Source organism: Pundamilia nyererei, unplaced genomic scaffold (assembly GCF_000239375.1).
Source record: "Pundamilia nyererei isolate P.nyererei 1_Seehausen unplaced genomic scaffold, PunNye1.0 scaffold00004, whole genome shotgun sequence".
Taxonomy (NCBI): domain Eukaryota; kingdom Metazoa; phylum Chordata; class Actinopteri; order Cichliformes; family Cichlidae; genus Pundamilia; species Pundamilia nyererei.
In genome coordinates this window covers 4374889-4389455 of record NW_005187405.1, presented here as the reverse complement: position 1 = coordinate 4389455, position 14567 = coordinate 4374889, and the positions used below count along the sequence as shown (strand labels likewise).

Below are 14567 nucleotides of genomic sequence, written 5' to 3'. Positions count from 1 at the left end.
TCAGACATGGCTTTTCTTCTCCGGACATGTTCACATTCAGGAGTGTGACAGGACTCAATTACTATAATTTTCTAAATATTAGGACCTCAGTGTCTACAACTAAAGTAGGATGAAAATTTATTTTACTTTTCATGTTGTTGGTTTTTTTTTTTTCATTCCTTACAGAGATTTTGCCTCACACAGCAATATACAGCTCAGTGTTGAACCACAGCTCTAATTGGAAGACATCTTGCTTTCTCAAGGGGGTTTAGCTATTGTTCACTGAAGTTTCTGCAACATCAGGCATTGCTGTATTAGCTAGCTGAAAGAATAGGTATGTCCAGATGAGCAGTGGCTGGGACTACGGCAGCAGAAAGTTCAGGATAGCTGTATGTGGGCAACATTCATGGGCGTGTAAGTTTGTGTGTATGTGGGTGGTTGTCGGTTTAGCTGCCTGCTTTACCTTGGATGACAGGCTCTGACAGGGCCAGAATGGACAGATGATTAATGTTCAGAGGGAGTGTTCTTTGGGCGGAACATTTCAGCACCGCTGGTCTTAACAAAAGCAGACGAGGTATGCTTTAAGCACTGCACCCTTTTTTGACCGTCCCTTTTATTCCTGAAAAACCTCTCTTTCCCTCTTATCCCTCCTACATTCTCTCTCTTTCTTTGAGATTAAAAGGCGATGACAGGGCATAGTGGAAACTCATACTGACCAGACTTGCCAAATGATGTCACCACTGTGAACTCCGAATGCCTTTAAAACAAGGGAAGGAATGGGATCACTTGTGAGAAGATGCATAATATCTGGCCAGTGTTGACCTGTGATGAGGAGAAAAAAAAAGCTCAATCATTCTTAAGTCAGTTTCTATAAATTAATAAATCATAGCCCTGAGAGGACTTTAACCCTGACTTTTAATATCCTGCGGGCATTTTCTGATGATTTTGACAAGGCTTTGTTTCAGCCCATGCGTCGGTCTCAAATAATTGTATTGTGTTTTTCAATGACCTTGTGAAGAAATGGAACACCTGGGTTGGAAAAGCAGCTCATTATGTGGATTGTGGCTGGAAAATGAACAATGACAGAAGAGCAAGGCTGAATACCAATACACTGCACCGCTGATTGCCTTTTTGTTTTAAGGTGTTGGCTGTCCTGACACTTTTTGTGTCCCCTCTGTCAAACGAACCTGTTCATTTCACCGCTCAATTGATGTATTTTTTTTAGATATCACATAAACATAAATACACAGGCACGCACTTGGCGCAACCACATCCTCTGCTTGTTTTAGTAGGAGAGTGTTGTTTTTCTCAGAGCCTCAGCAATAAAATCATAAAATAGGGGTCAACTGGAGTCTTGACCCAGACATACGTCTGTCTGCATGAGTGTCTGTGAGTGAGTGGGCGTATGCATGAATCCAAAGCCTCTTAAGACTGATATGTCCCATGTGATGGATGAGGGTTGGGGTTAAGGGTGTACTGGGGGGGTTAAGAGCGGTTCTTCAGGGTCGCTGGCAGGTCACACACCCTCTTTGCATCAAAACCTCACACAGACAGAGTCGGGATTCCTTTTTTTTAAAAAAAAGCTATATTGATTACATCAGGCCAAAAGCTATTTGATGAAACCAAACGTCTTTGATGTCGCTTACTTTATATTGGATTGCTGGATTTTCATTACATGAAATGGAAATTCCTTGAGAAATGATCAGACTTATTACATAACCTTCTCCATATCAACTACTCCATGTTTGATTGCATTTCCCACAATTATCTGTCAAGCAATTTACAGCGGTTTTAAACCTCGTGCGTGCCTGGGAGCCATTCCCATATGAAAGTCAGGGAAAGGATTTAGTACAGTATACTGTAACTTTGATTGGGTTTTTGCATAGGAGACCTGTTTCCAATCTTGTCTTGGTCATAATCCTTTGGCTTTCTTCAATCCCTGACTTGCGCATTTCCATTTTATCTAGCCGACACCTAGTGATGCTTCCCTGACACAAGCTAATGTAATATTTATCGCTCTACCTCCATTAATCCCACGTCTCCAATTGCCTCCAATTCTTATGGGTTATAGACATTTTGCAACTTCACATCTTAAACACATGCAGCTAATGCGAGACATTCCCAGTGTGCTTCCACGTTTGATGTATTGCCTGCAGTTTGCACTGTATTATGCGCTCACCGAGCATATTGCTTAGTCTAACCCCTGAGCAGCTCTGCACATCAACCATTCTTAAAGCTTGCTCTCAGAGACTTTCTCATATTGCTAATCTTCTCCTGTTTGTCCTGCCTAATCGATACATCAATGTTGTGCGAAACATTTTCTCCAAATTAACAGTTTGGTGTATAAAGGTGGTCTGCATGCTTCTTAACGCCGGAGAGATTTAGGTTGTCGTCATTATCAGTAATCTTGAACCAGGTGGGAAAATGACATTGAGGAGATCATCATCTCAACTCTGCTGCTCAGGCTCTGCTATGACATGAAGTCATCCCAGTTAGACTGTCATGAGTAGTGAGCAGCGATCCACAGCAGCCATACCTCCGTCAACTAACTGTAGAGTGAGATAGAGAGAGAGGGAGGGAAAGAAAGACAGCCAGCCTTCGAATAGATTCAGAGCTGTCAATCAAGGCGAGAAAGGAACAACGGGAGGAAAGGTACAAGGTGTGGGGGGAAAGCAATTCCAGGGAGAGAGACAAAGAGAAGTCAGGAAAGAGAAGTGAGCAGGAGGATTGAACAATGCAAAGAGAGTCCTGAAGGGACCACTTCAGAGGACTGAATGTTTTGTTTCTGCATACAGCCATTTCAAATGTGGGTTATTCCCCCACTGGGGAGACTAATTGCTTGTTGATATAATATTACAGCCTTCATCTCCCTGAAAACCAACACATCTGATGAGTTATGGCTCTGCGTGCTACATGTTTTCTTTTTCTTCTCGTCCTTCTTCTTCTTCTTCTTCTTCTTCTTCTTCTTCTCCTTCTTCACCTTGTTCCATCCCCCTTCTGCGGCACAGGAACTCCTGACCTCCTGCAATCTAAATATTCACAAATCAGGAAGAAAGATTTTGGGCTCAGTTCCAATATCAATAAAGCATAACGATACATTCTAGGGGCTGCCTGCTCTTCGAATGAGACATTTGCGGTTTTGTGAGTTATTGACATAATAGTTCAAATCACTTTATCATTCTGACTTTCTCTTTTTGCCCATATCTATTCCTCCTTCTGGTTTTGTGAGGCAGACTAGTAGGGCGCTAATTGATGAGTTTAATGGTAACATTCATGCACATACGATTTGTCAATTACAGGGAGAAGACAGAGGAAAAACAGCAAGTACGCCCGAGGCACAGGTTTTCAGGCACCAGAGCAAAAAAAAAAACAAAAAACCAAAAAACATTATGGTGCAAAGGAATGAGGCAGTTTACCTGAAGAGATCCTATGGATTGAAATGTTACATTTGCATAATTGTTTTTTTTATGCTTTTGTGTTTTGCTTGTGCTTTCTTTTTTTGTCTGTTTTAAGGATTAAGTCATTGCTGAGAGCAAATAGTGTGCAAACCTTTCCTCAATTAAGGAAGAAAACCAGAGCGGGGGTTCTAATCTAGACAGATATTAATCTTATGTTGTGTCTAAAGTGTTTGCTTGCGTCTTTGCGGGGCTGCTTTGTTTCTGCCAGGTTGTCACTTATCTCACCTCCTGTAATGCTGATTGTAGCGTCTTCGGTTTTCCCAAGGAGAGGTATTAAATTATCTCAGGTTCTGTCAAACATGTTTTAGTCCAGTGGCGGAAAATGCGGGTGCGCCATCTCATTTAATCGGGTCAGCTGTAGTCATAGTACGTGATATCACTGATGCCAGTATGGGAGCGTTTTCGTAGGATTATGGAGTGTGTGCATTTACATGAGTTGTGTACAGGAATCTAAGAGTGTGTGTGTATTCTTTTGCTCATAGGTTTGCTTAGAGACTCATTTGTAGCACCGCTATCTCAGACTGCTGAATCAGCATGGGCTCTCCTGCTTTTCTCCTCACTTTTTCCCATTTATGAGTGTCTAGCCCAGCTACTGTCTGTCTGTAAACACACAACCCGAGGGCAGAATCCAATGCACATATTCTCCTCACACCCCATTAAACACACGCTGAACAACCTATTGTGATCCCTTTTCAGAAGAGCCGAGCAATGCATTTGAAGCTTTTCGCTTGCTTTTGTGAGACGCCATCTGCATGCGTGCGGTGCTCTGCTCCCCCGATGTTTGAATTTTATGTGGCAAAGATGATGAGACATAAGATCCCTTCCCTTCTCCTGCTAAAAATGAATTTTTGATCTGCGTTTTATCGTCTTGTAATCTCTGATATTGTTGGTGGTTATTGCTTTATAAAATGGGTCTGCAGCTGGTATGTGCTCCCACATATGGCCAGGGAGAGTTTTATAGAGTCTCTATGTTCTTGTATTAGAAGAAGCTTGATCTCATCACACATGGAGTCAGTGTTACAAGTCAAGAGAGTTTGCAAACTATCAGTCCCACACTAAAAAAAGAGCCCCCCTACACACCCGTAGGAACATTATTGCCTATATGCAGTAACATTTTCACAACCCTTGCACATCTGCTGTATCAAGACAGGTCTTAAACATCCACGACATAGCAATAGCAATATGTTCTTCTTCTATTTGGACTTGGTGCAGTTTGATCATGTATGTTTGATAAATATTGGTGCTCTGACTGTGTGTGGAAATTGCTGTGTGACTAGACATAAGGTCAGTCAGTTAGCCCACAGTGTGTCCGTCAGCCCAGCCAAAGGACATGTAAGAACCGCGGCTCGCTGGGAATCGCCTTCACTTGTGTGCGTGTGTGTGTGTATATAAATCATCTCTCTTTTTAACCTGATTTGCTTCTCATTCTTTCTTTATCGCTAATCCTTCCCGACAGCTTATAAGAGGGGCTGGCCAAATCCTAGTCTATAAATGTCAGAAAATAGGATCTATAAAATGTCCAGCATTTTTAATTTTTTAAGCATAATATTTTTAATTGTGTCTCAAAGACCTGTTTAATTAGCAGTGGAGGCTTCCCTTTCATGCAGTGCTATATTTTCTAGTGTTTGACCTGGCAGTGAGGGAGAATGGGCCCAACACTTTGCCATTGTGGCGATCGTGGCTCAAGAGTTGGGAGTGGCTCAAGGTTGCCGGTTCGAGCCCCGGCTTGGACAGTCTCGGTCGTTGTGTCCTTGGGCAAGACACTTCACCCGTTGTCTACTGGTGGTGGTCAGAGGGCCTGGCGGCGCCAGTGTCCAGCAGCCTCGCCTCTGTCAGTGCGCCCCAGTGTGAATGTGTGTGTGTGAATGTGTGTGTGAATGGGTGGATGACTGGTTGTGTAAAGCGCTTTGGGGTCCTTAGGGACTAGTAAAGCGCTATACTAATACAGGCCATTTACCATTGTTAGTTTAAATAGCTCTCCGTTTGGCAACGTGTTCATATTAGAATTGAAGGCTCTTAGTCAGATTAAACTAAACTATTTTGTTGATGGATTGATTTAAGCAGTCTCTATTAATATTTGAAATACTTAGCCAAACCACTGGCCCGTCATTTTGATAAACTCTGTCATTGTTTTTCTTGATAAGCATCTTAGTGCTGGATAGGTAGGTGTTTCACTTTGTGAGCGAAATGAATAAAATGACTGTTTTTATCTGTCTATCGCTCAGGCAAATAGACACAGCCTTGCCCCATTAAATGTATAACTTATTCCCCTTTTGGCATGCAGCAGTGCCAGAGCATCCTCCCTCATCAGTAAGCCTGCTAAGACATAGGACATTGATCATAGTTATTTTACTCAGTAAGCCCCTCCACACCACACAGAAAGTCTTTGTATTCTTTTGGGATATTGGGGTGAGTGGATTAGGTTATTGCCTGCACTTAAGCACAATGCTATCAGCTACAATAATCTTCATAGTCCACCGTGGCCTTTAGAATTTGGGACTTTAACACGTCACACCAACATCCACAAACTAGTGCTGGCAGGACTGTTTTAGAAATCCTCGTTCTTCTTATCAGTAAGGCTGTATGACTCTCGCAGCCTGTCTGAGATTGTGGTCATGCTGCAGAATAACTTTTAAATGATCAGAGCCTGATCGCTCTGGTATCAGGCGATGAATAAAACATTTAAAGTGCCCGAAACTTTTGCACACTGCTGTGCACGAGGAAAACGTAAATGAGGAAAAATTCAGTACTGCGCTTAAATATGTCTGCATACAGTAAGGGGTCAAATTTACTAAGCAAAGCAAATGAAAACACAATGCAAAAATGTGCCAGTGGGTGTGGAGGCTTCTGCTAACAATGCCCTAATTTAGAAACAAAGACGCAGCCGGCTCATTTTAATATTGAACAAAAGCGTCTACCAACAGAAGAACAAACCAGCAGGTCAAAAGCAAACAGACCCAAAGAGGGAGCGAGTAATGCACTAACCAAAGTAATATGAGCTAAGCACAGGTTTCAGGCATGGTCCTCTGTCTGGATATAGTATAGTATTCCAGCTCTATAGGTAGCATCGAATGTGGATCCAAATGTTTTTGATGTAAGGGCAAACTCTGTTTCCATTAGATATTCCTGGGGACTTTGTGCTGTCTTGTAGGCTGAGGCGGCCATTCACTGGATAAATCTGACAGCTCAGGTGGAGTGTGGGATTTATCTGGAGGAGGGATTACAAACTGTTCAGCTATACTACCTGAAATCGCTGTGTCACACCTGTAGAATTTGTAGAAGAACACAAATCATTATTTACCGCAAGCTCTTCACCAAGCCTTTGTGTGCCTACAGATCTTAAGATTCAGACGTTAAAACACTTTTCGGCTTTTGTGCACTCTGCTGTTTTTCAGAAACCTCAAACCCATCGGTCACTGTTAAAAGAAAAAAAATTAAATAAATACCTTGGGTGGCTGTAATCCAAGACACATCTGTTTAGGTATTGGGGTTTTCCCTCTCTCTACCACACTGAGTTCAGAGAGTTCGGTTAAGTTAAGTTGTGTTTAATCAATATGCCTGTATTATAGATATGCAGAGCTCGCCGCTAAACATTCAGGGCGAGGACTCAGTGGAGAAGTACAGGATACAGCCAAAGCTGCAGCACCGTGTTCACATCCTTGAGCCATCCATCCATGCCAATTACCTCTATTTCTGATAACATCTTCCACTGCTGTCCCACATAAATTAACCCTCCTAGCACCAGCGATGACAGCCACATTAGGAGCAAAATAAGACATGCGTTAAATATAGCGGAGTTTGGGAGGGGGTAAGAGTAACTTGCAGAAAGGCAATTGACAAAAATCACTTAAAAATAGCTTAACCTTGTGCTTGCCTTAATTGGATTCATGCTTTTTTTGTTGTATTTTACAGTTCTAACAGTGTTTTTTTTCTTGTCACAGCATGTCCACCGGGTACCTTCAAGTCGACCCAAGGTCCAAGTCTTTGTCTACAGTGCCCTCCTAACAGCCGCTCCACATCTGAGGCTGCCACCATCTGCGTGTGCCGCAACGGCTACTACCGTGGGGATGGTGATCAGCCAGATAAACCTTGCACCAGTAAGTATCCAATAAATTAGATTGGCTGCGCACTAAGGCACTAATACATATTAAAAGCCACATATAAACAAAATGTCAGAAATGGCACTTTCTGGCATTTTCTGAGACAAACTGAAAAGGATCCAGTGGTCTATCACGGCTATCACAGGGTGAGACGCGGGGTTATCTATTTTAATTTAAATGCATATGAATGTGCATTTATCCAGCACCCATCTTGTCTTCTTATTGTCTTCTTCTTAGGATTGATGGAGCTCCTTGTGTTTCCTCTCAGCTATCTCTCTCTCTCTCTCCACATCCTTTCTCACTTCTCTCGTTTTTGCTGTTGTTCTTTCTCCGTGTCTAGTATCATCCCCTGAAGTCCTAATTACTCAGGCAAATGCTGTGAAACTTCGACACTGTCCTGCCGTTATCCGCTGGAGATCCAATAAGGCCTCTCACAGCATCATAGTTATCTTAATATGATGTAAAAGCAATATGCTAAGCCTTCCTGTTATCCCTGCTGACACACAGTTATGCAGAGGGAGAGCATTGTTAGACCCCAAAAAGTTTGTTTACCTCACTTCCTTCACTGTCACTGGGGAGTGTCTTAATGGTTTGTTCTCTTCACAACACCAGGCCTGGAAGCATTATTGGTGTGGTTATGTGTTCATTTAGCCCACATTTATTCACATAGACCTGATTAATTGGCCCAAATGGACTCAAAAGCACATAGAACTTTCCTAATCAGGTAGCAGCTGTATAGCTTTTGCTTCTAAACTCTGAGTTCGTTGTTCTTATTTAGCCATGTATTCTTTTGTGAAATAAATAAATGAATAAAAGGGGCTAAAAGGTGCAGTGAATGCCCAGCGGAGCATGGCTGTCTGTCTCTGAACGATTTGGCTATGTGAAAGGTGTGCACAGCAGCGCTTAATCCACCGAGGAAGACGTTACACGTAGGTAGAGTGCCGTTTGGTGAAAAAGTGGACCTGAACAGGTATGAGGGCAACAGCATTGTTCACCACAAAGATGATGGCGTCACTAGGTTTCATTTCAGCTCTTGGTCACAACTTCTATCTTTTCTGCGGCAACAATAGCACAAACAGGACTAGCGCACAGACTGGTTGTAGAACCACATGTTCTTGACGTGAAAGTAAATGGCTACAACATGTAGACATGTAACATGGCTGCAAAGCAGTGCTTAGCTCTGCATAGGACAAACGCAGAGCTGTGCTGGTACTGTTTAGGCTTTAGATGTTCTCAGTTTTCTGTGCTCTCCAATAGTTTACGGCACTGCCTGACGAATTAGCAAGTGTTCCATCAGCTAAAGCCTCAGCCTTTATTTTGTGGCCTTGCATTTTCCCCCAAGCAATCTCAGCTCAACAGCAGCTCCATCTTAGACATCTTAAATAGATCCGTATGCTCTGTGTTCCATTTCAAAATGTAACTGGCTCCTTTTTTTTCTGTTTTCAATCTCGTCTTATCTGCTCTGTCAGTTCTGTTATTTTTCCCTTTGCCCCACTCTTCTCCTTCATTTTGTGCTCGGTCCTCTCTATAACTCTGTAACAGGAGTCCAGTTACATTGCTGTTTGTATTCAGACAAAAAAATGAAACTGCTTACTAATACACTCACACTTAAGTAAAACATACCAAAAGGCTGTATGCTAAATCTGTTGGAAATGGTCCCTTTTAGCAATATTATATTGATAATATTAAGCAAATGTTAGCAGCTTTTCAATTTGTGTTAAAATAATTTGTCTGCAAATCTGTCTGCCCAAAGCTTTTTCTGAAGGCTGAAGCATACAGTAGCAGCTAGGCGTGATGCTCTAGTTGTCATAGATCTCAGCCAGGGGGGCTAGTGAGATGATCCTAGTAGCAATCTCTTTAATACTGCAGGTCTTGATAAGAGCACTGCTAGAGTAGCTTAAATCAGACCAGCCTGTAGCTTGATGCTGTAGCTTAAGCACTTCTTGCCGTCATCAGGCACGTAGGGGCTCTATGCTCCTGATCAGTCTGATTAGCTCGCTGATGGATTGTCTGTTGCATGGCTCTGTGAGCTGAAGGCCGCATGCTAACCACCCCACCCCCCACAACCTTTTTTTTCCCGTTGGGGGTATGAATATGCCAAGGCAGAGATGCACTTTTAAATACCAGCTCCTCGGATTTCCTTTATCTAAGACATTTTTTTCTGACTTCAGTTTATGCCTGAGGAGAGGAATCAGCTACAACCCTGTTAATACGTTTTTGTTTGAAGACATGCGAGTTTTACCTTTGTGCCAGTGTCCATTCTGCTCTGGGTAGAACAAGATTTTGGAAACGCTCAACCAGCTTTAGCTTGAAAACCCAGGGATTGTGTTTTAGTCTGGAGAAGGAAATATAGAGACTTTTTTTTTAAACGCACATATCCTTGTTGATTGGGTTTTATCTGCCACAAAAATTAAGCTAGAACATTTAAGCTTACTCTCATTCCTTTTTGATTTCAACCTTTTTGTCTCGGTAGTCATTCCATTGGTGATGCTTTGGTACCTCTCTGTGTATTTTCAAGTATTGGTTCCATCTCAGCCTAAGCAAAGAAATCTCTGCTCATATGTTTTCTTATCATCTTTCTCCTTAACATTTTTGTGACCAACCCTCTGTTTCCTGTTGCTCCTCAGTGCATACACTGCCAGAGTCTGCGTTTGGTCGATGCGATGTGCATTTATAGGTTTGTTAATGAAAATGTTCCTTCCTATCTGAATTTTCATTTTAAAGCAGTTTTAACAGTTTTTAAAATGAAAACATATTCAAATATTTTGAAGAGAAATGTTGATAAAGCTTCAAAGATTGTGTGTGAAACCTTTTCATTCTGATTTGGACTTTTTTAGTGAGTGTTTTATGTTCACTCTGATCCCCAAGCTCAAGGCCCCAGTTTGACATTCCCCAACTACCCCACAGATGTGCGTGTGTTTAAAAATAAATAAATAATGAAAATAAATAAATAATGTTTTCATGTTAGCATGGTTCAGTGGAGAGAGGTCGGTGTGACCCAGCATGCTGGGACAATGGGTGTCTCAGTATGTGGAGTCAAAAGAATGACAAGCTGAGTAGTAACTGACGGGAGTCGAGCAGTGAAACCAGTTCTAATTGGTCCGGGGGGGCAGGGGAAAAGGTGATGGTGCATGAGGTCCGGGTGGACTTGTGTCAAAGAAAGAAAAAACAAATCCCATCAACACACCAGGAGGTACTCCGTGTGACAAAGCAAGATTTGAATATGCATTTTTTAATGTATAGTCTATGCTGAAAAATAAAAGCAACCCTGCCAAATTCTAAATATGTTATTATGTTTATACATTTTTAAAAAAAAAAGCTGTATATGCAGCTGCTAACTGGTTCATGGGGAACATCTTTGGATGGTAATTGAATCAGCATAGATATGGGAACTGACAAGGAAAGCAGTATGGTTCTGATGAATTTCAGTATGCGTAATCTGTACCATATTGGTTCTGAGTGTTATGGCTCTCACTCAATACTCATATCTGTGGCCTGTCCCCTGAAAACTTCCTGGAGTCCTATCGAATGTCGTCTGTGCTTTTGTAATCCAAACAAAACCCATAAAAATTTCTAACTGAAATGGTTTATCTGTTTTTTTTTCTTCATTTTCCTCATCATCCCATTTAGCTGTTTTCCTCTGATTTTATAGTCAATTCAAAGGGAAAAGAGAGGAAGCTGTCAAAGTGAATAAATCTCTGCTCTTTTCTCACAAGCCTTTTTTTTCTTAATCCACTTCTGGAGTCAGTTAAGGGTGCTTCCCACAGCTCAGCCATCAGCTGGCCAGTTTCCTCTCTCAGTGACTGGTAATAAATGGAGCTAAGTCAAGGTAATTGTCTAGCCTGCTCTAATTCTTGTACTGACTTTGAAGACATAATGCTCTAGACTATCAGGCACAAGCATCCACTTATATTCAAAACTTTCCTAAGTCTCGTTGACACATCTAAAGTATCGCTCACACAGAGTCAAGAAAGGTTCAAAGCTACTGTCGAGTGTTATGGATGTGTAGATTGTACTTTTATCAGTTTCATATTCCAGTTCTTCCTCACTCATCACTGTGAATACACCCAAATCTCACAAGCAGCACTGCTAACACGAACACACTCCGACTCTGATTGCTTTAGTCTCTTACAGAGTCACTTTTAATCCTTATAACATGTTGTTTTTTTCATCTCTCACCAGCCCACACAGCCCCTCTTTCTTTCTCCTGGCTCCTCTGGCTGTGATCACTATCTCCACACAGGGACCTTCTGTTGGCCCCCCAAGGCCTTTTTCACATCATAAAAACAAACAGTTTGAAAGAAGAGAAGCACTAGCCTCAGACCATTCAAAAGGTGGATGAGTACACAATATCTGGACGTTTTTATTTTGGGCACTGGGGCTCTCTTTATATCAGTAGCCAAGGAAGGAAACTGGGCCGTAGTGTTTTACAGTCCAGGTGGTATTTTAAAGCCCCCTTAGTAACAGGGCGCTATGCATATCAGCCTGTGAGTGTGAGGAACACATGAGGGGAGTAACACAGTAGGACTTTTGACATAATACTCATAACAATATTGATCAGACTTTCATTTTGTCTACTAACTCAGGGTGTTTTTTTGCTGCCGTGCATTTCTGCCTCGCTGCGTCTCTTCTTTCTAGGAAGCCATGTTCAGCTTGCGTGCCCCTGTCGATTTATTTAGCCGTATCATAAAGTGTCATTTTGATTTCCACATCTGCTTAAAGGGTATGACATAAATACTGTGGATGGCTGCACCAGTCTTATTCGCACAGACACTTTTGCGCATATTGCACTCGCCCATATTATAGAAAAGCACATGTGTAATGATGTATCATTACTGTTCCTATGCTAATGGCCTGCTTTTTGTGTTGCTGTGTGCACTGTCTTTACTTTGCAGAGTGGTGCAAAAAAGAAAAAAAATGTGGGCGTTCTTTTTGGAGGGGGATTGGAGAAATGATCTATTTCTGTAATAGCAGTATGTATGTAAACACAACCAAATTATGTTGTGTGTGTGATGTAACTGAAGGAATGTCTGCCAAGAGCTACAAGTAAAACTGCCACCAAATTACTTCCTGTGGCAAATTAAAACAGCCAAGGTACAGGTCATCATACAGGTGGAAGTCCTGTGTGATTGCTTACAGCATCCCTGCATATGTAGAGTATTGTTGCAACTGGGACGTTAGACATATAATTCACACCATAGTCTGTCTGTGGGTTTGGGCATGCATTTTCCACATGAACAGACCTGCTTATGTTTTTTCCCAGCAAGTGCATTTATGTGACAGATGACATAAAATGTATGCTGCGTGAGTAACATGAAGTGCAGTCCATAGTCCCTAACAGCGAAACTGCCTCCAGTCCCCTCAAGCAACCCCTATGACATATTTTACACATTTTCATATGAATTTGCTGGTTTCTATGTGCCTTTTGCCCATGTTGTCTGGAGCGTTAGCGGCCCTCTCATCCAGACCATAATAATCACGCTGTGTGGTTACACCCTTTGAGACCCTGAGACGAGGTTGCAGAAGTAACACAGCCATTCCCACTCTTGTGTGTTCTGTCATTTTTCACTTAGCTTACCGAGTATGTGTGTGTGGCTTTGCAGCAAAAATTAATTGTGTCTTTGTAGACTGAGGTAACTATTTTCCTCATTTCCATGAACATGTGCTGTATAAAATTCTTATTGTTGTAGGTGCTCGTGGTCAAAAGCTAAAATAAAGTAAAAAGAGGAAGAAGGCGAGTCGAGTAATTCCTCAAAAGGTTTTCTAGAATTGAGTTGATTTTCGGTTCACTGTAGTCATGGGTCTAGAAATAGGTCAGTTTAATTTCTCTTATAATGATAAAGGTCAGGCTTTATGCAAGATAAATTGCTACCAGATCAGCTCTGCAGGGCTGCCTCACTTAACCTAAGGAGCACCGAGTAAGGGTTTTGGAAAGCTTTGTCTGGTATCTGGGAGGGCTGCTTCTGAGCAGTCGAAGGGTCTCTCAACTAAGAGTAATTCTCCACTGGCATTTAAACAGATTTTAACTCTTTAAGAATTGTGCTGCAATTGCAGAAGGCCAAACAAGGCACTTTTCTGCACCCTGATATTAAGCCACCACTCAAGCAAAACAATAGTTTCATTATTTCTTGATTTCTTTCTGAATATCGTTTTTGAAGTTCCGCTCCAGCTGCGGGCTATGAGGGAGTGAATGGGAGCGTGAATCTCCAGAGCCACTTGGATAAGAATACTCCATGCAACACTGCATTTTGCTAAATAACCAATGTTTGATAGACACAAACGTTTCGCTGTATGATCTCTCTGGATGTGAATGGAATAAATTAGCATTCCAAATTGTGCTCGAGATGAAGAAAAATAAGAAAAAGACAAGTTGCTCTCAAAACCAGCATTTGTATTTATTAGACTGTTGTAAAATGACAAAAGTAAAAGGAGAGAAATGTATGAAACTATTTTGTTTTCCTCTTTATAAGCAATGTGTTAATTTTCTTTCAGCCTGATGTCATCTTTTACACAGATACCTTCAAGTTTATCTTTCATAATTTTTATATCTACAGGCGTGCCATCCAGCCCGAGAAATGTGATCTCCATCGTCAATGAAACCTCGGTGATCCTGGAGTGGCATGCCCCCAGGGAGACGGGTGGTCGTGATGATGTCGTCTACAACATAGTGTGCAAGAAGTGCCAGGCCAACCGGCGTTCCTGTTCCCACTGTGATGACAATGTCGAGTTTGTTCCTAGACAGCTGGGCCTGACCGAGACCAGGGTGTTCATCAGCAACTTATTGGCTCATACCGTCTACAGCTTCGAGATACAGGCCGTCAATGGTGTCAGCAATAAGAGTCCATACCCTGCGCAGCATGTTTCCATAGATATCACCACCAACCAGGCTGGTAAGTACCTTTCCTTCCATGATCATTCAAAACGCTGTCCATATCAATGTTGTTTTTCATTTTAGCTGTTTACTTTTGGTAAGTGTTCTGTTACAGTACAGTCTAGAAAGAGCTTTAGTGAAGGTTACAAATGACGTGCT

At 41.9% G+C, this 14567-nt stretch overlaps 1 protein-coding gene across 2 annotated transcripts in view; it reads left to right on the top strand.

Moving 5' to 3' along the window:
- ephb1 (EPH receptor B1) overlaps positions 1–14567 on the top strand; it is a 165791-nt gene that overhangs the window by 89747 nt on the left and 61477 nt on the right. For both annotated transcript variants that reach the window (XM_005721271.1, XM_013912804.1), the window contains exons 4-5: positions 7379–7534; positions 14092–14427. In XM_005721271.1, coding sequence (XP_005721328.1) covers positions 7379–7534; positions 14092–14427 — 492 coding nt within the window. The remainder of the gene's footprint in view (positions 1–7378; positions 7535–14091; positions 14428–14567) is intronic.